Genomic DNA, 25,880 nt, shown 5'->3' with positions numbered 1-25,880 from the left:
TCTGTCGTGTCACTTGGAACTCTGATGTGAAAAACATATCTTGTTGAACAACTCATAGGATAGGAGTCATAGGACACTGGTGCAACATATGCCCCTCCTTCACTCTGAGGGTCCCTGAATATTCCTCTTCCGACACTAAATATATAAAACAACTTTTTCTTGCCATCCTCTCTACCTCTGGCAGTCTTCCCCTTCCTTCACTTGAAAGCCATTAGGCAAAAAATACCTTGTTCCAGACCACATTTCCATACCTCCTGGAGACAGTGGACATTTGTAACTATTTCCCGTCTCACTTTACCCAACTCTTCCCAACCCAAATATCTCAAAAAGAAAAGCACCGGGTATCCTGCCATCCTCCCCCATTACCCTTGGTAACGTTAACGTTCCTCCCCCCAATTGAAAAGAACAATTAATTTCTGCCACCTTCCTATACCACTTTATAGACCTTCCCTCCATCTCTCAACCTGTGTGTCATGATTTCTGCTGGTGTTGAGAAAACAGCGAGCTGGCTTTGTGCTGGCAGGGACCCTATTAGTTATGGCCACCACAAAGGGAAGAACCCATGTTGGCCACAAATCAGCAGAGAGTTTGGCCACTGGAGTATTAACCACATGCCTCCTCTCTGTTGGGCCTGTAGAGACATAAGTAAGGTAGAATAAGGCATAGGGAACGGCAGTCCATCATCAGCCACCACTTCCTCTGGGTCTCCTGAGACTTTGGTAAGGCAGCAGATCATCGTCTACCTAAGTCCAATTGTCTTAATGTTCAAAAAGTGAATGTCAGAGTTTCAAAACTGTTATTTATATATGAGGTCTCCCAATGGAAGCCATACAGTGCATTTTAATTCACTGCTCTTAACATATAACATCCACTTAAATTCCCTCTGATTAACATCAGGTTCTGTGTTTGTTTGATCATTTTATAAATTGTTCATTGAGGTAGGAGTGGCCTTTGGTTTGCCTTTGCTCCCAGCAGAACTCCGTGTATTGTTTATCAGGAAATGTTTACCTTTGTGGAAGTTTTCCTTTCATGATATCCATCACTCACACATTTGTTCCATTGTATGTTGTCTTAAGAATGAACAAAACACAATATTTTTATGTCAGACTTCAGCTGTGTGGAGCAATGATATTCTGGTATATTATTCAATCCCTTCAAAGTGGTCTGTTGTATTCATTGAAGAGAACGTTGTGGTAAACTATATTTACATTTGTATTTACATCTAAACTAGCAGCAGTGTATACGAATATGTATCCTGGATATTTTTGTAAATTTGCCTTTGTTAGTGCTTACAGGCATGCCCAACATATATGTGAAAGGAAATTACAGGCAAGTGCCTTGTTTAGTTAGCAGATGTGTGCATTTTCTCAGGCCTTTCTGTTATACCTGCTGCTCAGCCCATCCACCAACTGACTCATGCACTCACTAACATTCCAGACACCAACATTCTCTCACACAGTCACCCTGGCTGAGCAGCAGGTATAACAGAAAGGCCTGAGAAAATGCACAAGGCTTCTTCTGGTGGGGCTCTCTCTTATGTAAAATCCTACCTGAATAAAGATACCTGAAGAATCTACCTGGATGGACTACTCTTATTTACAACACTTTCCCTGTGGAAGACATAAAACTAATTAATCAATCAATCAATCATAGGTTTGTTAGAGGCAACTACTCACCCGATAGGGTCTCAAGGAGCAACTAATGATTGGCTTTGGTCGTGGAACACACCTGTACAGCATAATTCACTCTAGCAGCATTGGGTTGTCACAGTTGAGTGTGTGGGTTAGCGATTGCTGGGCTGGTTTAGTGAATTAGAGATGCACTTGTTTGGTCAGCCCTATTTTGTTTCCTTTCTCTCCCAACACGCCATGTTTTCCAAGCTCTTCAGCAAGGTTTAGGATTTAGTTTGTCAGAATGTTTTTGGCAGTGGATGAACGATGTATATTCCTGTATATAGGAGGTTAGCAATAATTTGTCTTTATCGAAAGGCCATTGGGCAGTCTGTCAGCATCTCTTGAATGATGCGATCTAAAGAGGAAAAACATCAGATGGTAATATTTGAGTTGGTGCTTTCAGTGGCACATAGGATGAATGTATGATACAAGGTTGCAGTTCTATTTAAATTAAGGTTTCATCACATCTGTGACTTTGAATGCTTGCACCATGATTGATATACAACCTTCAGAGTACTAAAAATACCCTTTAAATGGTGATGCATGATACCCCTTTGTGCAGATCACTCCTGCAATCCACGGTTCATACTGGTTTCTAATGAGCTTCCACATACACGTTAAGATGTCCCACCAATCTGTTCATAGTTTAGGTCCCAGTCTAGGTCCCAGGTATTTCTTTGCCCGATTGGCTCTACAACTGTTAAACACATTTGCCTTCAAATCAATACTGTAGTTCCTCAAGATACAATTTAGGATGATGAACTCAGCAGTGACTGGTGCGGGCAGTTTGGTGACACTTACTCTTAGGTTTCCAGATTAGCACCACTTATGATCTCATCTCTAATTGTTGCCAGAACACCTCGTGCAAAGGAAAGAAAATGGTCTTACAGAGGGCTGCCTTGTCCATAGATTATTCATTGCCATAGCCTGTTAATCCCTCTAGTTCTTTTAAACCAGTTCAGCAGTAGTGATTGCACTCTAAGGGTTTACCAAATTATTACCTGGGAACTTTAGTTGGCTCTGCTGTACCATCCATTTTACTCAAGAGCCATGTTTCAGCTCTTAAGTGTAGAGAAGGTGCCTCACCAACATCTCCAGTGCTTAAGCATGGCAGAGCGGTTACTGGAGCTTTGGTGTGTATACAACTGAGCTCTTCAATTAATATCTTAAGATCTTGCAGTGTGGTGCGGTGCAAGATTCAAGAAATAACCTAAATAAGAATGTATGGGCCACTTACTGATTTATTAAGATGACAATGTTCTCGTTTTCACTTGTTTCTCACTAATTTAATTTTTTATCTTTTTTTCTTTGTGTGGAAGAGATTGTATTTTGAGCCTTTTATGGGTTAAATATTAGGTATTGCCACTTTGATAGTTTGTAAACTATTTATCCAAGGCAAATTCTGCAAGTAAGTATCGTGTTTACCCTTGTGAGGGAACTTCCTTGGTGAACTGTAATGGCCTAATTCACCAAGCTGTAGCTTCAAATAAGTAGGAGCTGTTCATGGAAATAGTCATAACTTTGTGTATTTTAGTTGAAATTCACAAAGTCAGACATGTTTAAGTTCCCCATACAAAGGTGTAATTTATATAAGAGAGGTTTTGCATACCTCCCTCAATCATAAGTTTCTTGTAGATGTGTTTTGAGTCTAGTGGACAGAACTGGATAAAAGCTACTTCGATGTACAAAACGTCCAATTTACTATGCTGCACATAGGAGGCTACTATCCTCTATATACAGTATTGCAACCTATAGCACAGGCATTCTCCTAAGCAGTTTACACTAAGCACTATATTCTTATATTAAAAATTGGAAACTTGCAGAAAAACATAGAGAAAACAAATTATTTGTCAGCAAAATCCAATAACATTGGGGACTGGGTTAAACAATGGGTACACACAGCTTTTTCCCCACAATTTCACTAGGGCCACCTTTTCAACTTCTACTTCAAAATTGTTACACTTGCCCCTTGTCTCGATGGGGGAAACAGTGAGTTTGTGGCCCTGTAGGTCTACAGCCACATCCTCACTCTTTGACAGAGGAATGGAGAACGTGTGGCATCCCATCTGTGATTGAAAGGAATCTTTACTGGATCACTGGTAAGCAGGTTCTGCCCTTTAAAAGCAGTGTGATGGCTCTACCTGTAAAAGAACAACGTGTAGCAGATGCAGGCAGCGGATGGCTATGACAGGGGTAATGCTTGACTTGCCTGCTAACTTAGATACCCTAAGCAAACGGCTCAAAAGACTGAAAAGAGTATTTCGAGCTTTAGAAGAGTAAACTTAGTTTCCAAGTATTCCCTCTGTCCACCCCCACCCTTTCTTCCATTGTTTGATGCCATTCTGCCTAGACTGTAGGGCATCTCAACTTTCCATCTGCTTAAAGAGGCATTAGACACACACCTCTTCAGCTAGTTTTCCCTCACCTTCTCTGGGTTCTCTGTACTCCCAGCACCAACTTTTCTGCAGGTGAGTGTTCTCTGTGTGTAAGTAAATCAGCTATTAAATGGTTCACTACATTTCTTACTGATAGGGGTTCGAGCCAAGCCGGGCTGCAAGTTGGCCGCTTATTGAGAGGATTCTACCGGCCGAATCAAAATACGTCATCCTTCCGCCGCTTTGTGGTCTCCCCAATATGACTACCTGGTGCGGTGGACTTCCCGATGGCCGGTGCACCCCCTGTTTGCTCCTGTGGGATGTCTGGTGTGTTGCGCTCCCAAGTGGCTACGACTTTGCCTGCATGTGCCTGGCTCAGTGGGGCCGGGTGTGCTCCTGGGCTCCATACCTGCTGACAGCTGTTGCCATACTTGCTCCACCGGACGTGGGGTGCTTGGACGTGCATATTTCCCACACCGGTGCCTAACATCGCCCGCCGTGCTCCTGGCACTCTGGCCTGGGTGGGACGGAGTCATGCGGCATCGGCTTAGGTGCGTGGCTGCCCCTGTGAGTGTTGTCGCCCCCTGCTGGACCCCACGGATAGCCACCGCCTGCTCTGGCCTGCACATTTGACTGTGGCTGCCTCAGGCCCCACGTGGCTGCAGGGGTTTGTTCTGCCTGCACCATAGCCTGGGTGTACACCGCAGGTGAGTGCTACACCCTTTTTGACTTTCTGCCTCTGAATTTCGCCTACAAGCCTACAGGCGTAGGCTGCGTCCACTATCTCTCCCTCCTGTTCTCTGACGGATGAGGCCCTCAGTGCTACCCTTGCCTCTTCCCTGCATAATACGCTCACCTGCTCTGCCTCTGAAAGGTATTTCATGGCTTTGCCCCATGGGCCCTCCGGAGTGTGTGATTTGGGTACTACACTCGGAGAGACTTGATGCCCCCGGTGTGACCTGGTCCACCTATCCTGTTCTGGGCTGATGACCGTGGTTCCCGAACCTGCTCATACCCCTCGGGATTGGAGGCTGTCCTGGGTGTGGCACGGCTTGGAGTATGGCGTTGGGACACCTTGCCTGCCATTTTTGAGGCACGTCACATTCCAGACCCATAAGATTTTCAGGGTATTCACTCCCCCAACGTTCACTGTGCCATGAGGCACATTGTGTTGAGACTTACCTGAGGGCCAGGCCTCCATCCACCTCGCTAGGGGCGCTCTTCCTTCCCACAGTGCAGGACCTCTTGCCTGCAATTTTGGGGACACGTCACCTTCCAGACCCCTAAGGGTTACAGGGGACTTGCTCCCCAACTGTTAATGAAACAGGAGGCACAAGTGTTGAGACTTGTCTGAGGGGGCGGGCCTCCTTCCACTACGCTAAAGGTGCTCTGCACTCCTGCATCGCAGGACATCTTGCCTTGCAATCATCGTCTCCTTTACACATCGTAGCCATCACCACTTAACCTGTGCCTCTGTGCAGTGGCCCCACATTGCACCTGCTGGTGGAATTTGCATTTTCTCCAGTGTCAGTGGCTCTGCTGGTCAGGGACGGGCACCTCACTCATGGTCAACATGAGCAAGCACAATGCCTGCCAGCAGAAGCTCTCCTTTAAGAGCAGACATTTAACTCACCTTGCCAAGCAAGAACCTCTACCAGATGATGCCTCCATTTGCTCTGGAGGTGAAACTCCACCAGATGTTGATCTCAAGGAACTTGTGATCGAGGTGAAATCCAGTCTAAAATCTATTGTTGCCAGGTTGAATAGCCTCACCTCCCGTTTGGACCATATGAAACAACACGTAGACAAGCATGAGACCAAACTTGACCATTTAGAGACTAGGGTATCAAATGCAGATGATGCCCAAGCTGAGTCCAAAGAGCACTTGCTGAGAATGGAAAAGGTCCTGGAGGTTATTAAGGCAAAATCCCATTGTGGCCAAATTACTGAATTTCAGGGATCATGACATCATCCTGCGACTTGCCCGTGAACGGTAAACCAACGCCTATCAAGGTAGTGAGCTATTATTGTATCCCAATTTCACCTTATAGGTTCAGGCTGCACGACAAGAGTTTCTTTCAGCTAAAAGGGTCCTTCAAAAGGCGGACATACCCTAGGCTGTCATGTACCCAGCAAAATTGTGCATCTCGTTTGAAGGGAAGTCACACCTTTGTATAGATGCCCTGAATTTCAGTAGATGCATTACCGCTGCCCGGGCCTCGCCTGGTGGATCTTCATGTGAATCCGCGAACAATCCTCTTGGTGACAATGAATGAGTCAAAACTCACATGTCAACATGTGAGCTCACCTGGGCAACATACCCAGTGGTGGCTGCCGGCAGGCGCTCCCTCTGTGCCAAGGCGACAAGACTATACTCCCACACCATCGCTCTTTGGGAGGGCTGCCGCCACTCTCAGTTAGCCCATCTGTTGCACGGAGGCCGCCTCTACACCTGGGGTATTGCCACCCATACGGCCACATTGTGTGATCAACATGGGTGTCCGCCCAGCCTTCCTCTACCTCAAGGGATGTTTCCTGACCGGCTTACTGCTTTTCTATTGGGATGAAAGGTAGGAATGTTTTACTAAACCTTGTTTTTAGGATGGGTATAGGTTGTTGATCGTCATCGTTGTTTGCAGTTGCATTGTTCTCCCCTCTGTTCCATAGCACGATCTGTCTCCTTACAGAGAACACCCCTCAGTATATAGATGTGCCCGACCCCAATGCCCCCTCCTTTCAGTGCCATGACCTCCTCTTACATATAATATCCACCCCCTAAATGACCACAGGGAAGCTCGCGTAGCACATGCATACCTCAACACCAAGTTGATATCTGTTTCCTTCAGGAACTACACCTCACTCAGCCCTTAGCACCGGTGTGGGGAGACGCATACCTCTTTATATTCCAATTATGCTAGAGGGGTCGCCATAATACTGTGTAAAGGCCTTTAGTGGCAGACGCGCCGAGCCATCTGTGCTAACAATGGCAGATATGTGCTTCTTGCGCCACTCTGCACCGCCAACCAGTTATATTAGCCACTGTATATGGCCCTAAAACTGATGACCCAGATTTTTTCACTGAGATTTGGCATCTAATCTCTGGGCTTGGACCTGGGGCCATTGTATGGGGTGGTGATTTTATTGTTGCTTTAGACAATCAACTAGACATGTTCAGAACATCCAGACAGCCACATCCACATCCACGTTCTATGCTAAACCTTAACACTATTATACAAGCCAGCAGCTTACAAGACGTCTGGTGGCACATGCATGCTGCAAGCACAGAAGGTACCTGCATTACAGCTCACCATAATGCATGCTCCAGGATTGATTAGTGGTTAGTCTTGCTGGATGCTCAGACCTGGATATCACATGTGTCATATCTCCCTCGCACTCTTTCTGACCATGCCCCTGTTGTGTTAGAGATTCTGATCCCTCCATTGACTCAACGTGCTTTTTTCCTTGGTGTATTCCCTCTGGAGTGCTGCATGACGCTGCATCCCACGAAGAGGTTCATACTTCAATTAGTGTTTTTCAACATAATGAGGGCTCTGTTAACTACCCATCCACGCTCTGGGAGGCCTTTAAGGTGGTTGTCTGCGGCTTGTGTATTTCAAAGCAATCTTGGGTCCTTAAAGCTATACGGTGATGACTCACCCTCTTGGAACTGGTGATCCAGAGCCTAGAACAGCTCCCACAGCGTGGCCACGTTAGCCGAGATCCAGAACAAATTAGAATATTTTTCCAAGGAGGCCTTGGTGAAACTCACTATTTAGATAGAGAAATGCCTGCTTGCCGCTGCAGGGAGACCGATCACCCCAGCAAGACGCTTGCTGGCTTATTACACAAGCCGCAGGCTTCTACATATGTGGTTGAACTGCTGTTCGAGCACCAAGCCATACAATCCACCCGACAGTCCTACTAGACACTATCACCTCCTTTTATTCCAAGCTATACACTGGCTCGCTGGTTCCCTCGGAGAGCGATTTAGAGTCATAATGTGATGAAATACAGCTCCTCTGGCTGGACCACGCTCACCGAAAGTACCATGACTCACCCATTACAGTGGAGGAACTCACACAGGTTATACATGGGCTCCCGGGCAATAAGGCGTCATGCCTAGATGACCTTACAACAGCAATCTATAAAATGTTTGCCCCGATCCTCACAACCCACTTCTTAGCAATGTTCTAGGAGTAGCGGGAGAGGGGTGTTTTGCCCCCTCCCTCACAGAAGCAGTCATAGTGACTGCCATTAAACCAGATAAACCGGCACAATGTTGTGACCTTTGTAGGCCGCTGTCCATGATTGACATGGACAACAAGAGTTTTGCCAAAATCATAGCCAATCATCTTCTTCCGTTGCTGGCCATGATGGTCAGACCAGATCAGTCCAGGTTTATCCTGGGCCGCTCTGTCTCTCACAACCTGCGCACCATCCTCGCTGCCATGCATCATCTAGACCCTTGGGTGTCGGTGGCCTCCTCGATGCTACGAAGGTCTTTGACTCCCTCAAATGGCATTACCTATTCCCGTTACTAGCGGCTAAGCTCCAGATTACTTCGTCAGATACAGCTCCTATACACCTTGCCCACAGCCTGTGTGCAGCTCAATGAAATGTTGTCTGATCAATTCCAGGTGACCCATGGAACAGGGTGACAGGGTTGCCCACTCTCGCCCCTCCTCTTCGCCATACATAGCGATGGAGCCATTGGCGGCACAATTTAGACATCCTCATGCCCACCGTGGTCTGGGTTTGACTTCCATTGGGTTGGTGGTTTCCATGTATGCTGAGGATATTACTCTTAATATTCATCATCCGCAGGTGAACCTGGCCCCACTGGCCCGCGAAATAATCCGCATTGGTGGCTTCTCTGGCATTTTGATCAACTGGTCAAAATCAATATTGTTTCTCCTTTCCAATGGCCCACAGCATTTCCCCATGAAATATGCATTCAAGTAGGCAGTTGAGCCAGTGTAATAATTGGGGATCTGGATCAACCGAGACATGGAAGAGCTCTGGCGGACTAACTATGATACTACAATGGGATTCTAATTTGGTCCTGTCTGCAGCGGGCTGGGCAAATTGCAATAGCAAAGATGGCCGTCATACCTAAGTTTTTATATCTTTTTCTTAACTTGCCCATTCCTCTAACGACCCAATAACTGCCCCGCTTACGCTCTGACTTAATCGCACTCGTGTGGGCGGGCAAGCAGTAACACACTAAATGGCAGGTCCTAAGGCTACCACTCACACAGGGAGACCTATGTGCACCTGATATGGCGCTCTATGCACTATGGGCCAGATGTAGGTAGGCCGTTACCGACCGGTAATAGCCTTGTTCGAGGCACATGAGCTGCTGGTTGTACATTTAGCAATAGATCGGCACCTGGTGTTGGGTTTGGATGATTGCAGGTTGTTGTTGTCTTCTTGGAAGAAGTCTTTGTAGTCACGAGATAGGTGACTCCTCCCTTGGACAATACTGCGCATGGTCATCGACTCCATCCTCAGATTGTTTTTTTCCGCCACTGGGTTCGGATGAAAGTTTTCCGCTCCGGCTAGAAAAGACTTTTTCGGCATTTTTGAAGCATAAAACTTTAGACAAACAACTTTCGACATCGAAGACACTTTTCGACATCACCAGCTACATCCCGGTGCATCAACGTGGGCCATTGGGCCCATCAGCGCCGTACGGCCTATGCCTCATGGAAAGAACTCCATTCAAAAGATGCCCGGTATGTCGAGCAAAATTCCCTCATAGCGACCATCACGAGGTTTGCAACCTCTGTCTCTCGCCAGAACACGACGAGTCGACCTGCACAGCCTGTGCCTCCTTCCGATCGAAAAAGACCATTCGGGATCGGAGGGCCCGTCGACACGAGATGAGGAGATCAGCACCAGCACCGGAGGCCATCTTTGAGAAGGAGATCGTCGAACAGGACGTCTCCGAGGACGAGAACCCACTCGAAGGTATCTCCGAGGACGAGGCTCCACTCGTCGCCGAGGAAGACTCGCCTGATCTCCAGATCATATCGGAAGCAGAGGACTCGGACGACTCGATTCCATCTCGACAACCCGTGAGTACCTCTGCCCCTGCACCACAGACACTGCCCAAACCAAAGGCAACGGTCAGCACTCCGCCCATGGGGCCCAGTCGAGCCCGAAATCTACCCTCTAACGCCCCGCCTTCGGGCTCGGCTCCGAGGAAAAAGACTACGCCTTCCGGTGCCTCGGCACCGAAAAAACAACATATGCCAATTCCACCTCCTCCATTGGCACCGAAAAACCCCTCGACACCAAAGGACTCTTCGGCACCGAAGCCAACACACCCTTTGGCGCCCAAAGACTCTTTGGCACACAAACCTAAACAGACATCGGTGCCGAAACCAAAAACAATAACGGAACTGAAAGCTTCGACTCCGAAACCATCCGGCTCCAAAAACAAAGACGGGAAGATAGACTCCGGCGCAACAGGACCAACAAAACCTGTCTCCACGCCGAAATCTTCGATAACGGTACCAAAGACCACAAGGCCTGATACACACAAGCCTAAAGAACCTTCGGCACCGAAGAAATTGCCACAGGACTCAATAACTCCTCCTAAGGCAAAAAAAGCTAAAGAACCACTATCAATACCGAAAAAATCGGCGCCGAAGAGGACTATACAAGAGGAAGAACTATTTAGACCAGATCCAAAGCAGAAAAAGGTCTATATCAATCCAAAAACTGGACATGTGGAAGCAATTCCACACAAGAAAAGGCCAGCAGACACACCACTTCCAACTGTGGTTCCTGCCAAAAAGGATTGTGCAACATCTCCAATGCACCCTTCCTCTCCTTCACCTTCTTCCTCTCCTATCACTCCATATACTGAGCCTATAACTTCTCCTGCTCAATCTCCTGCATCATCACACCACACTGACGAGGAGTATGATTTAGGTGGGGGGGATGATGTACCAGATACACATACATATCCCTTACATGAGGATGAAGATGTCAACCCAGATTATACCAAGGAGGATGATGCATATAATTTCCAACCAAATAATGCACCAGACATACCTGATCCTCAGTATTACCCAACAAAACCTTCCCCTCCAGAGGATAGTATTGGGTTTAATCATCTACTGAACAGAGCTGCACTTTACCACGGAGTTCCAATGCACTCTGATGCCATTGAGGAGGATTTCCTATTAGACACTTTTGAGCAATCACAGAGATCTACTCAAATACTACCTATGATCAAGGGGGTCATTAAACATGCCTCAGATATTTTTAAAGACCCAGTAAGGTGTAGGGCACTAAACCCAAGAATAGAGAAAAATTGTAGGCCAGCACCATCAGATCCTATCTACATTAAGGGACACCTACCATTGGACTCTTTAGTTGTGTCAAATGCACGTAAAAGAGCCAATTCCCAGACACCCCCCCCCCCGACAAAGAATCAAAAATCATTGATGCGTCAGGGAAACGGATTGCTGCACAAGCAACAAACATTTGGCGCATAGCAAATACACAAGCCTTACTCTCACGCTACGATAGGGCTCACTATGACCAACTAGAAAAGTTAATGGAACATCTGCCAGATCAAAACAAAGATCACGCAGCTGAGCTCTTACAGGAAGGCAAACTAATATAAAATGCCTCCATTAAATGCGCACTAGACGTAGCTGACACAGCATCTAGGGCAGTTAACACCAGTGTTATCCTCAGGCGTCATGCATGGCTACGCATTTCCGGTTTCAAACCAGAGGTGCAAACTACCATCCTCAACCAGCCCTTCAATCAGAACCGATTGTTCGGGCCAGAGGTAGATACTACGCTAGAAAAGATGAAAAAGGACACAGACACTGCTAAGTCTATGGGTGCATTACAATCTACCCAGACTAGAGGTTCTTTTCGCTGCTCCTCTTATAGAGGAGGCTCCAAGCAGACCGGTGCAGATAACACGTCATCTTTTAAAATACAAACACAAACCCCCTCTAATAAAGGTTACGATAGAGGAGGGTACAGAGGCAGCAACAATAAGGGAAGAGGTAGAGTTAACAACAACAACCGCTTCTGTTCCACTCCCAAACAGTGACTTCCCTCTGCCTCCCCTACAACATTCCACACCAGTAGGGGGCAGAGTATCACAGTTCCTACCTGTCTGGGATTCCATCACAACAGACAGGTGGGTAAGACAAATTATCCAACATGGCTACTGCCTAGAACTCACAGCAACCCCCCCAAACATACCACCCAGGCAGCGTCCAATGTCCACAGAACACATAACACTGCTTCAACAGGAAGTTCTAGCACTTCTACAAAAAGATGCTATTCAAGAGGTCCCCTTACAGGAACAAGAAACAGGAGTCTACTCCCTGTATTTCCTAATACCCAAAAAGGACGGGACATTAAGACCGATCCTCGACCTCAGGCCCCTAAACCACTACATTCAATCAGATCATTTTCACATGATCACTTTACAACAAGTACTCCCATTACTACAACAGGGAGACTTTCTGACAACACTAGACCTAAAGGACGCCTATTTTCATATTCCTGTACATCCTACGCACAGGAAGTATCTAAGATTTGTCATACAAGGACAACACTATTTGTTCAAAGTCCTTCCATTCGGGGTCACAACAGCACCACGAATAAAACATTGAAACAAATAAAATAATTGAAAATAAATAAAACACAAAGCATAGCGTTTCACTCGTATGTTTTGGAGAAAATAATCTCAGGATAACTGAGTAGCAGCATTTGCACCCTTTTTTGTTCATAATTTGAATGATACGGTGGCATGTGCAGAGGGCCTTAAACACAATTCTCTTCCTGACAGGAAGCCAGTGAAGAGCGTCCAAGGCCCTTTTGGAGGCGGCCCTTCTTGGAAGCCTAAGGACCAACCGAGCCGCCGCATTTTGCAACACCTGCAGCCAGTCAAGACTCTTGACCGTGGCACCTAGATACAGTATGTTGCAGTAATCTAATCGTGAGGTGACAAGAGCATGCACCAGCGTCCTCCTAGCTTCTATAGGAAGAAGGTCCATAGTTTTGCGTAGACCCTTGAGGACCCCAAAACAGGTCCCCACCACACGTCTGATCTGAGGTTCGAATGTAAGGTTCAAATCCACCCATACACCTAGGTTCTTAGCCTGGGAGCACGGGGTAGGGACTAGGCCTAAGCAAGATGGCCACCATGCCGATGACCACACAGACGGGCTTCCCCCCACCACGAACACCTCGTCGTGCTACAGTTCAACTTCAGGCAGTTGTTGGCCATCCAGGAGGCAAGCTCCTGCATGCACGCTCTATAGTTGGATGCAGCCTGCCCAGGCGCCCGTGATAGCGAGATAGCCAGCTGTGTGTCATCGGCATATGACACAATTCGAATACCAAAACCCTCCACTATACTTGCCACTGGGGATACGTATGGATTAAATAGGGTGGGACTCAGGGCGGAGCCTTGAGGCACACCCTGATCCAGTTTCACAGCTCTAGAGTAATGGGCGCCCTGTCTGACCTGGAAACTACGGTCCGTCAGAACCCTGGTGCAATTTCTGTATTTTTGGCTCTACCCAATGCTGTTCCATCCACACATGGCGGTTGAGGCGGACCTGAGGCGCCCTAGCCACTCAACACTGCCCTTTACATACCCTACAGTGCCTCCAGGGTGAAGTGGACACTGGTGTCTGTGTGTGATGGGCATGGGGTGGTCTGTGGAATAGTGCCAAACCACCTTACATGTATACCCCTTCGATTCCACTTTGGCGTAATCCCAGGCTGCCAGCACTGATGGATGCGGGTGCTAGAGCTCGAGCCGAAGAGCACAGCCTCGTAATCTCCTTTGATCTCTATCCATAGGACCAATTCCTGCCCCCATTTGCAGCATCTGCTACTTCGCTCCCCACGGCTTTAGAGATGCTGCTATGTCACCAACTCCAGGCCACCTGTTGTGCCCTACATAACACATTTCCAGCACCCCCGCCCCTTCACGCCCTGGAGCATATATTGACAATCCATCACCATGCAAACTAGTCACCAGGCTATTCTACCATGCAGACATCCGCACCACTTGACACACCTAAAGTCTATACGGCTTGGATATCGGACACTGACCTCCCCCCCGCACCCACCTTACAGACACCCACTGGACCTACTGCGGTGACCAGACAGCCTGACAGTCACCCAACTACAGACTGCGACTCGTGCATTTTAAGTTCTTACACTGCCTCTACTGCACCCCGAATCAGCTTTTCAGCATAGGACTCAGCGCGGTTGGCACTGCCTTTCTCCACAAGCCACTTTTCTACACCTTGTGTGGTAGTGCCCCCATGTAGCTGTGTTCTGGGAGGGGGTGTTCCTTGGTTTGCGAGATTACTGGCCATGTTCTCCCTTTTGCCGGTGGCCCTACTGTGGGATGCTGCTGCCTTATTGCCAAGCTTCTACTCTTGGCCAAGTGGAGGGTGGCCATTTATTGGGGCCGGCGACCACCCCTGCTGTATCCTCTTGACCCTGGAACACGGCGGAGTGCCAGGAACAACTTGTCCAATTTCTGGGACATGTTACCCCCTCTAGCCTGCCCCAGGTAAATTTGGGAACCATTTCCTGCATACATTCGCTACAGGGACTCACCCTTGACCTCACCACAGGGTCCTACACTTGAGGTCAAATCGTTGCTTCACGCCTCACTGCGCTCCCCTAACTACACAGCATAGAGTCACAGCTATCTCACCCCTATTGCAGAGATGTGTTCTCCTGCCCTCTACCACTGATACTGCTTTTCTGGTTGGTAAAGACTAGCTCGCTGTTGAGGGTCAAGACTCACAACGTGGATATTGGACACTTGGAACACATATGAAGGAGGAACTGTCTTGATACTGTTAGTACTGTACATCATAATGACACCTGTACTGGGGTGAATGTATTACATTGTTCTGCATTCTTTCCATCAATTGTTCTTTTTGCATTCGTCACCCGAGTGGGACGGGTATGCCCAGACGTGGGTCCCGTGCTCTCCATGCCACTGGAGTCAAGCTATCTTGGCTGATGAGGACTGAAAGCCCGAAACCGGATCTAGGAGGCTTGTTTCCAGTCCAGGGAGGACCTGGCCTGGCAGTTTGGGCTTGACTGTTCTCATTGGGCGCAGGGACAAGACTGATTTGCATATGGCTGGGTCCAAACTGGAATGGCATGGTGAGCAACAAAACGATGGATTTAGGCCCAGATCTCTGTACTGGGGTTTATGTATGACATTGTTCTGCATTCTGTCCATCAATTGTTGGATTGTTGACATATTTTGTTGGATTGAATTAAAAATCAAATTGGAACAGTTGAAAATTGGAAATACAATTTATTTATGTTTTGAACAAAAACTTTATCAACATACGTTTTGTTATATTTATGATATAAGTCGCTTTGACGACTGGATCAGCTGCGCCCAGAGGGTCGCCCTTAAATATTTAAGGACCACATTTCTGTTCATTGTCAAACAATACCTCCAGGACGACGAGGTGATACCTCCGTGGCACGCTACAACCTCTAGTACACTTCTTGAAAAATTTCTAAAAAAGCTGGTGCACATTTCATACAAACTTTAGCCTAGTTATACTTCACAGTCGTTCTCCCCTTGATTTGTTGCACAGCATACAAATTTCATTTGGTACTATCATGACAACCTATGATGACATAACCAAACTTACAGACGTCCGTGCATAGACTTTTGCATTTTTAGATGACGATGCCTCAAAAATCTACGCATTAATTGATGAGGACACTACGCCAATTGCGAATAAAAAAAACAAGGAAAACAGCATCAAACAATTACTATATTTGAGTCGACGTTAGATAAACCAGCGACTTCACGCGAGCACGTTAATTAGATATCACAGAGCACAAAGAATCCCTAGAGGCCTTAGAGTACCCCTTAAACCTCTCCTGTGTAAAAACAACCAGAAATTCGTCGACCGGTGGTACACCATACTGAACAAATGTTCGCTCGATTTGATCTTACTGATAATAGAAGAACTTTCAAAAGTCTTAGAAGACTTAAACAAAGATATCATACAATCAAAAAGTGAGTTACAAGAAATGTTGGAAAAAGAAGATTGGGACCAAGTAATTGACGATATCAATCAACAACTAGATAAATATAAAGAAGAAATTAATGAACGGAAAGTTCGTAAATTCAAACGTGACACGATAGACTATAAACTGGGGGAGGTCTATTCATGGGCCGAGGTTTATGCAAAAAGACGCCAGAACAGGCCACAAACGAACACCACAGAAACGGAAACTTCATCTTCCGAGGGAGAATTGCATCCCTCCAAAGAAAGACAAACAACACAACACTCGGCTATTCAAACTCCTACCAATGTGCCTTTTTTAGAAGTAGGCCAAAAGGACACCGTAGACTCCGGCGGGGCAGAAGAAAGCGAACCATCAACCTCAAAATCCAAAACTGTAACCGCCAAACCCAACAGAAAGAGGAGATAAACATGGACAACCAGCTTGTGATTAACATTTCTTCATATAAATTAAGTCAAACAGAAATTCAGACACTACAAAAAGGGACCTCTTTTGTTCCAACACATCAAGCTAACAAATTGGAACTACATGTTAGTCTATTCAAGCTCATTCGCAACTTGAAATTACGCCATTTCTTTGAAAATGTGATACAACCAAATACCATTAAGGAACCAGATTACCAACTTAAACATTTAAGACCTAAGAGTACCTATCAAGCACCTTTGAGTCACAAGTCAATTGATACGTTTGAAACTCTGGTCAGTAATGAAATCAACAAGTATGACTACAAACATCGATCCAAATTCCAAAATCTGGCGAAAAAAGAATTGAATACTTTGCAAAAAATTGCTAACAACAAGGAAATTACAGTACAAAAAGCTGACAAAGGAGGAGCACTAGTTTTGATGGATACGGAGTTCTATGTCACACAAGTCAACGCTCATGTTATGGATCAAGAAGTATATGCCCCGTTGGGCACGAACCCGACTAAAAAGTTCCAAGACTTTTTACACCAAATAATTGACCAAGCATTCGAAGCAGGTACCATCACTGAAAAAACCAAAAGATTTCTTACAAAGACAAACCCAAGGACTCCTTCCATTTATATGCTTCCAAAAATGCATAAAGACTCTGAACACCCTCCTTTTCGTCCAATTGTTAACACCAGAGGCAGTATTCATGAACCAGTAGGGCAGTTTTTGGATCTACATTTAAAAGACTTTGTAAGCCAAGCAACCACTTATATCAAGGATTCTACAGACTTTCTCATTAAGATTTCTCAAATCATTTTACATGAGGATCAAGAAATATGGCTGTGCACGATCAACGTCAAAGCGTTGTATACCTCAATTCCCCATAGGCTGGGCATAGAAGCAGTTGAGGCCATGTTATTGAAGTCAGAATACAATCATGATTTTCAAATTTTTCTGATGCAATTACTAAATTTTTCTCTATATCAGAGTTACTTTAAGTGGCAAGATGAATACTACCTCCAACTGACAGGGACATCAATGGGCAATTGTGCAGCCCCCTGCTATGCGAACATTTTCATGATTCAGTTTGAAACTAATCATATCCTAAATGCTGCAAATTGGAAAAATTATGGCAATTTTTTTTTTCGGTATATTGACGACATTTTAGTCTTATGGCAGGGACCGCACTCAATTGTAGCACAAGAATTAGAGAACCTCAACAAGATCGACGATCGAATTCAATTCACATATCAGACTCATGAAAAATCTATTGCATATTTGGATGTGTTGGTTCAGATTGAAAATAAAAAAATCACGACTACCTTGTACAATAAATCCACTGACCGCAATAACTTATTGCACTATAGGAGCTTTCATCAGTCATCTTTAAAGAACAATTTGCCTATCTCACAACTTTATAGAACAAAAAGAATCGTTTCAGAACCCAATGAATCTCAAATACAGATACAACAAATGATTCAACGTTTTGAAGCCCGTGGGTACCCCCCGGAGATTCTACAAAAGGCTGAACAGAATATGCTTCACAAAAACAAGGGCTGAATTATTGGTACGAACCAAAAAAACAAACGATACACGTATGATTGTGGTGTCTAAATTTTCAACCAAGAGTAGCACATTCAAACGCACGATCTTGAAACATTGGCAAATTTTGTCTTTAGAGCCCGATTTAATGGCATTTTTAGTGAGAACCCAAAATTTTCATTTACTAGAAGCAGAAACATTTTAGACATCTTGAAATCCAATGACAGTCCAAAGATTTGTCTCCAAGCTAAAGGAACGTTGCCATGTCACAATTGCAACAACTGCAATGCCATCATCAAGGGTAACACAGTAAAACATCCTCGCAGCGGTATTCCCATTCACTTAAAAGTAACAGCTACATGCGATTCAATGAACTTGATTTATCTGTTGAAATGCCCTTGTGGATTGGTTTATGTAGGTAAAACCATCAGAAAAATAAAGACAAGATTCACAGAACATAAAAGCAGTATCAGAAGAAATGACGAAAAATCGGCAATTGCAGTTCATTTCCACAAAAGAAGACACAACATTTCACAACTTCAATTCATGGTGCTCGAAACTGTTGAAACATCTGAAAATGTGGATACTAACAAAAGATTAGTGCAAAAAGAGAATGAATGGATTTTTAAACTGGATTCACTGAAGCCCCATGGGCTCAATGACCGGGTGGAATTCTCTTGTTACCTGTGATCTACATACCTAATTGTGAACTTTTATGTGATTCTCATCAAGGACACTGATTATATATTTTTGCTGTTCATTGCACTATATCGCCTATAATCCAGTATTTTAGTTTTTTATTATTCATTATTATTTTCAGTGTGCATTTCTTCTCAACATTACAAATTTTATTCGTTTTTTCGAATGTTGTATTGGAGTTTAAACCCCACTTAATAATGGCCGCCGTGATAATCAAACACACACTCTATAATGGCCGCCGTAACCGGCACAGCCTACCTTCTTGTTTACCACTTCTCACGGTTACTAATGCCACACTGAGGTGTTCGTTCACCTCATCGGATGAAGACGTTTTGTCTCCCTGGACGCTCTCTTGTTGAGCTTCATTGGTAAGAATATCCGGTTAGCCTTGACTCTTGGAACACGGGCACTTTTTTAGGCTTAGGAATCACATACGAACCATTATAATCGGGTTTATATCCCACATACGTGTTTCATTCTTTTTGCACTCGTGGCTATTTTTAAAACACTGCCGTTTCACTATTCTTTCTAACTTTCGTGTTAGTTATTCGACCTTTTTAAATTCACTTGAGTTTTTTTCGTTACGGTGTATGCACCACCATTAACCTTTAAGTTCACCACATCTGTGGTTTTAGGTATTTTTCTTAATCACATGAACTGACTTCCTACAACCCACTAAAATCACTCGGATATCGTAATTTGATGCTTCATAAATTTGAAACCACACGCTTATGTTGTGCTAGTCCTCATTAGATTTTTGTTGTTTAATTCTTAGATTTCCCCTGATGAAGTGCCTGATGGCACGAAATGCATTGGGACCTGTCTATTCTGTTGCGTATTGATACATAAAAGATGTGATTTTCAACATTGAATGACGTATTTTGTTGGATTGAATTAAAAATCAAATTGGAACAGTTGAAAATTGGAAATACAATTTATTTATGTTTTGAACAAAAACTTTATCAACTTACGTTTTGTTATATTTATGATATAAGTCGCTTTGACGACTGGATCAGCTGCGCCCAGAGGGTCGCCCTTAAATATTTAAGGACCGCATTTCTGCCCATTTATTGTTGCTAAAGATGGTACGGCCATGGCATCCCATACGCCACACTGCCACTCCTTAAGGGCATCATAGATGCCATAGCAAGTTTCATCTAGGCCCTGAAGGAACATGATTGCATCACCCTCATCCTGATGGAACTCCATTGGCTCCCTTTGCTGGCCTGCACCACCTGCATTACCAGCTGCACCATTTACAAAACCATCGTGCCCAGAACCCACACCTCTCGCAGACAAGCTCTCCATCTCTGATGGTTCTCGGCACACCCTCATCCAGGACACCATCAGCCTGCAGACTAAGAAGTGTTAAAAAGAAAAAACAAGACAGCAGGTGCTTTCCATCGTGCATCGTGGATCTAGAAAGACATCCCAGTGACTATCAGAAGTCATCCAACGTTGCTCCAATTTAGGAAAAGTTGAAGACTCCCCTCTTTAAAGAACACTACATCACAATGTATTCAGTGTCCACAAGCCAGCTGTCTCTCTTATTTCACGTTGCCTTTATGCCTATCATTGAATATGCACTGCACCCCGCTGCCACGTGGCTGGGTTCACCCACATACGTACACATTACTTCAAGAAGGTGCTGTTCCTCGAGCAGAGCTCCCGACTTGTGGAATCTCCTCCCCTTACATCTGTACAATGATGCATGCAATACCCTCTGCCGTTTCCTTTTTTCTCAACTATGTGTTTTACTGTTTTAGCTTTGATTTTCTGATGTTAAATGTGTATTTTATCAAGTTTGTTAAAATGTTACAGACTTCATTTGGGGGCTATAGCACTTAATCTGATTGCAATCAAATGGGTAATTGAATAATCTCTCGAACCTGCTCCATTGAATCCCTTGCTCAGTGGTAGTCTGAGCCAATTTCTATCAACATTTTCTTTCTTAGATATGGTTGGCAGGCAGAAGTCTTCTCATTGGTTCACATACAGTTATTTTTGAGCAAACATAAACAATATTGGAAAATATTAATTTATCTAATGTGCAATACGTGTAATATTTTCATAGCCTTGAAATTTCTAACAGGCAGAGTTCCCTTTTGTGCAATTTTCTAACTTCATAATAAATATTAGTTCTTTCGATGGTAGACCCATGGATCTAATGGAGTTCAGTCACAGGTCACCCAAACATGGTGGCAAGTGTATGTGATGTTGGACAACTTGTCCCATCCCTGTGTTTAAATTAAACCACTAGAGTACAATAATAAAAAGATCATACAAAGCATAAATGTCCTAGCCATGGCCTGGCTAAAAATACATTCTTACTTTTTTCATTTTCTCAGCCTAAATGAGGACCCCAGTTTGTCCTCCAGAATAAATACGTTGTAGAATAGATGCATTAAATGTACAGTTGTGCCTTTTTACTGGCTATTGGAGGCATTTCATAAATGCCACCCAAAATTTGCAATTTAAAAATGATGGCTTTTGTTGCAAATGCAAAATTGTCCAGATATCCTAAGTTACCATTGCTGGTATTTTCTCCCCCCACAGTCCCACATTTGCATATACCTTGTGGAACCTGTCTTATCTGGTTTAAAAAACATACTTCCATTGTATCCTGCATTGTATCTTGTGATGTGTATGTGTTTTAGACCTGGGCATAATTAATGTTACGTGGGGCTAACATTGCGTAAGTTCCTTAATTTTGTGTTATGCTTATCACAGGAAATTCCCCAAATTATGCTACGTCGTGTAATTGCATGCTATTTTTGGCAAACATTTTGCGCTAGTGCATAAAAATAACACGAACAACCAGAATGCTCACAGCTGCTGTTTGCGGCTTTTGTGTTTTTAAACAGTTTCTTACCATATTATATGTTAGGATGCATTGTGTGCTAAAATATAGCACTTAAGTGCTGGTTTTGACTTTTGCATAGCTGTGTGGAATTTCACCCAGTTTTCCAAAACTGTATAGTATCTTGTGATGCGGAGAGCTTTCCAATGCACTGAATCAATATATTATGGTCCTAGATGTTAGGAGGAAGGAGCTTAGTGGGTAAGAGACCTTGCTCATGGAACTGTGCAACTGTTCATGCATATACCTGACTGTGTCCACCCATCAGTGCACCATGCTTGAATTGATCTTTATCACAGTTTGAAATTGGTTATTTTTTTATTTGTAACCATTGTTACTGCTTCCTTTTAACAGACTATCCGGTTCAAATCTTATTTGCTGAGCATGGGCATCTCTAACCCAGTTACCCGTGAAACCTATGGCTCTGGCACACATTACCACATGCAGCTGGCTAAACAGCTGTCTGGAATACTGCAGGCTCCTCTAGAGGTAAATAGAACAATGCATCTCAGGAGGTGTTTTCCTTGTAGCATTTGCAAAATCTATATTAAATCTGTGGTTCTGGTAGTCAACAGTTTTAGGCAGACAACAACTTCCATGGTTATGTTTGCTTGTTTCATGATCCCAATGGATTGTGATATTACCCATTCATTCATTTCCCCTTGCCCTCCAGCAGACTTTAAGTAAGTTCAGATTCCATTTGTCAGAAACAAGAGCTGGGTTCTTATTCCAATCCCTAGTCCATACAGTCCTGGATATGGCTCAAACAATCTACAACATATTTGTCTTTATCCACTCCAAAAAGAATTAGCTTTATTGAAGGTGTTTTGCAATTGCCATGTATCTTGAAAATGCAACTTATCCTACAAAGAGGAATATATTTACAAGTAGATTCCTGCCACATGGTAATCAGTTGTTGGTGTTTCATAATTGCCACTACCAGCCTGTCTGAGTAAGTTGTGTAGCTTCATCATTGGCTGTTGTCCCACCAATGCTAACCATAGTCATGTACGTACTAGTGGCCCGTCAGTGTGGTCAGTAGTGAGTCATTCATGTTCAATGGGAACTGAGTAAATGAACCTTCTAACCTTTTGAGGAGTACTTTCAGATGCAATCATTCTTGCCCATGACCAAAGTTTTTTCATAGCTCCCAATGAAGCACTAGTCATTTGAATGATTTTTTTGTTTAAAGTACGTAGCTCTCATTCAACATTATGTCATAAGATATGTACTGGCAGTGTGCCTTGTACTCTCTATTTGCACATGGTTATAAAATGCTAAAATTGTATAAGACATATTGCCTTATTAATTGAGAGAGATCCAAATTTGTTGAAACGGAGTCTACACATTTAATCCGCCATTAAAGAAGTCTTATTGTTTCAAGGTACAGAAGGCTGATGGTGTAAACATGATTTCCACCTACAATACTCTATTGTTCCTGTGCACCAGACCACGTAGGGTAGATGCTCCCTTGATTTACTATTTTGTACGTCCATAAATTAAGAAGGAAAAGTTGTTGGATAGAAGTGCACTTGCATGCTCTTGGCATCCCTATTTTCACAGCAAGTTTTAATTGAGCTAGTTGTGAAACCACCAGTGGCTTTTGCCTCAGATGGCAGACACTGCTGTGTCTAAAGGCAATTTCGCTGTCTTATCTGGAATAATTCCACCTTCTCTCCAAGGAAATAATCAGAAATTAGACTTCTGATACCGGTTCATTGGAGTGTGTAGTCTGCCCAAAGACCTTTTGGGGGTTTTGCCAGGGAACAAAAATTGTCCGAAACTTAGCATTCAAGGCTGACTCATAATCGTAGGGAGAGAAAAGGTGAAAAGGCTCTTTGCAGGCCCTACCTTACATAAGAAATAATGTGCTGGTGGTTTCCTTAATAGTCACCACTGCATGCAAAAGGGCTAATGCCCAATCTTCCTTGAGCCCTTCCCAGACTGCAAGAGGTTGGAGGCAGTGGGAAGAAAGTTGGAAAGAACAGCAGCCAAGCAATGAAGATCTGCAAACTTCAGCCTTCTGCTCAGCAGGCATTGCCGGCAAGAGTAGGAGGAAATAGGAGAATTCAATAACATCTACCTGAAGAGTTTAAGAAAATAGCAAAGTCAGTGATCACTAATAACGGCCTAAATTCATTCCTAAATGCTGTTGATACTGCAAGCAACAATTGTGTACAGCCATATTCCAGAGATGCAATACCTGGTTTAGAATCTCTGGATTCAGTCCTGAAGGTCAGGACACAATTATAAATACACCATTAGCGTTTCTGTTTTTTATTAGTCACTCTAAGGAATTAAGTAGGACAGTGAGACAGCAAGAGCTGTGAGGGCCCTCCAAGTCAGAGGAGCATTTAGGAGGGGCGCTCCAAATAGTAGACGGGGCAGGGCGATGACTCAACAGGAGCATCACTTCCCTTCTTTATCAGTAAGAGTCATAGAAAGTGCCTCAGGTTTGTAATGGGGGATGATCACTACCAATTTAAAGTTTTGCACTTTAGAATAAAGTCAGCGCCAAGTGTGTTAACAAAATGCCTAGTAGTAGTTGCAGCAAACTTAAAGCACCGGATGATCCCTACCTAGGTAGCTGACTGGTGAAAACAAGTACTCCCTTGCTTTACCAATAAGCATAAAGCAAATAAAACCTCATTCACACTGCACTTTTCTATCAACTGGAGAAAATCATCAGACATCCCTGCCGACGAGAAAACCTTCTTGGGAGCTATCTTGGATTCAGTAAGAGCCAATACAGGAGAGGGTATTAGCACTGTAAGCATTACAAGTTAATCTTTGCCAGACATCACAATCTCTGACAGTGCGAAAAGTGTAAGGGATGATTACGTCTTGCAATCTCCTCATGCCGTTGGCCAGGTTATATATGAGACTGATACAGGAGTGGGCCTCAAATCAATGCCCTCAGATCTTAGAGGTTTGGGTGATCTAGTGGTTGTCACAAGTACACTTGGGCTGCAATTGAAATTGTGGACAATAAAAAACATGACAAAGGGCAAGGACTTCAGATGCCCAACTCCTTCACAAACCATAAAAAAACATACTACACTCTGGGTGGGGTGCTCACCTATAAAATCTAAATCTCAGAGGAGATGGTTGCAGGAAGATGCAGGCTAGCACATAAGTGAGGTGAGACATTGTTTTCTGATATTAAACACCTTTCATACCCTAGGAACAGGAAAGGCAATGTAAATACAAACAGACCATACCACAATCCTGTTCTGCGTCAAATAAAAGTAGTGGGGAGGCATAAAGCTATACATACCATCAAACCTGGCACAAGCTATATGGAGGAGGGTGATTCAAAAAAACATCCTTTTAATTGCAATACATTTTTGGGCTTCAGCCTACAAGGTCTGCTGTAGGGATGACTTACCTATATTACATGCAGTGACCTTGGCATGGCACACAGGGTGTATGCCTTTTCGTGTTTTCAAACATGGGTTGCACCATGTCATGCAGTCTGCATTGGCAGCCTGCATTTAGTTTGTATGGGGTCCCTTAAGGTGGCTTAATACATGCTGCAGCTCTTATGGATCCTCTTTGGGACCTATGCCCTATGTACCAGGGGTACCTCTTACTAGGGACTTACAGGGGTGCCAAAATGTGTGTGTGAGGGTTGGGGTTTGGACAGTGAGGTAAGCCACGACCTTTAGACTGTGGTTAACTGTTTTATTCAGATTGTGCGATAAACAGCAGCAGTAGCCCAACAACCAACAAGTCTTGACACGTCAGGTTCCGGTTCGTTCTCCTTCCCCGGGTTTCTCAGACCTCCGACCAAATCTTGTGGGTTACGTCTTCAGGCTCGAAACAAAAGAAAAAGAGACAGTTAGTGGCTGGGACCGGGGTTCAAGTAATGGGAGGCGGGCAGGGGTGTGAGGGATCACCGGGACAGCTACACCATATAACCAGCGTCTTTAGTGAAGGGTAAACGGCGTACAGTGACCACCCTCAAGCTACCCCGTCCCACCCCGTGATTTAAACAACCCCTGGAAACGGCCCCGTACCTTGTGGAGCCACACTTCTCCCATGGAAGTGTGGCAGGGCGGCTCGTGACAACGTTGGCCTCCTGGCTTGGCGAGTCTCGGCTCCGGGAGTCCTAACAGCGGTTCTTCGGTGCTTCCTCCTTCTTCGTCCGTGGCGTCCTCCTCGTTGACCGGATGGGTTTCTCGAGATTCCGCGCCGGCAAGCAAGGGCGATACTTCCTTAAACGCCCCCTGCTCCTCTGATT

The 25,880-nt window shown here is 44.6% G+C and overlaps 1 protein-coding gene across 1 annotated transcript in view; it reads left to right on the top strand.

The window, feature by feature from the left end:
- The window catches only part of VPS36 (vacuolar protein sorting 36 homolog), a 265,836-nt gene that overhangs the window by 100,343 nt on the left and 139,613 nt on the right, over positions 1–25,880 (top strand). The window contains exon 9 of the mRNA XM_078657256.1: positions 21,992–22,126. Coding sequence (XP_078513382.1) covers positions 21,992–22,126 — 135 coding nt within the window. The remainder of the gene's footprint in view (positions 1–21,991; positions 22,127–25,880) is intronic.

The sequence above is a fragment of the Lissotriton helveticus genome, chromosome 8, assembly GCF_964261635.1.
Source record: "Lissotriton helveticus chromosome 8, aLisHel1.1, whole genome shotgun sequence".
Taxonomy (NCBI): domain Eukaryota; kingdom Metazoa; phylum Chordata; class Amphibia; order Caudata; family Salamandridae; genus Lissotriton; species Lissotriton helveticus.
The sequence above is the reverse complement of the archived record's forward strand: the minus strand, read 5'-3'. Positions and strand labels throughout refer to the sequence as shown.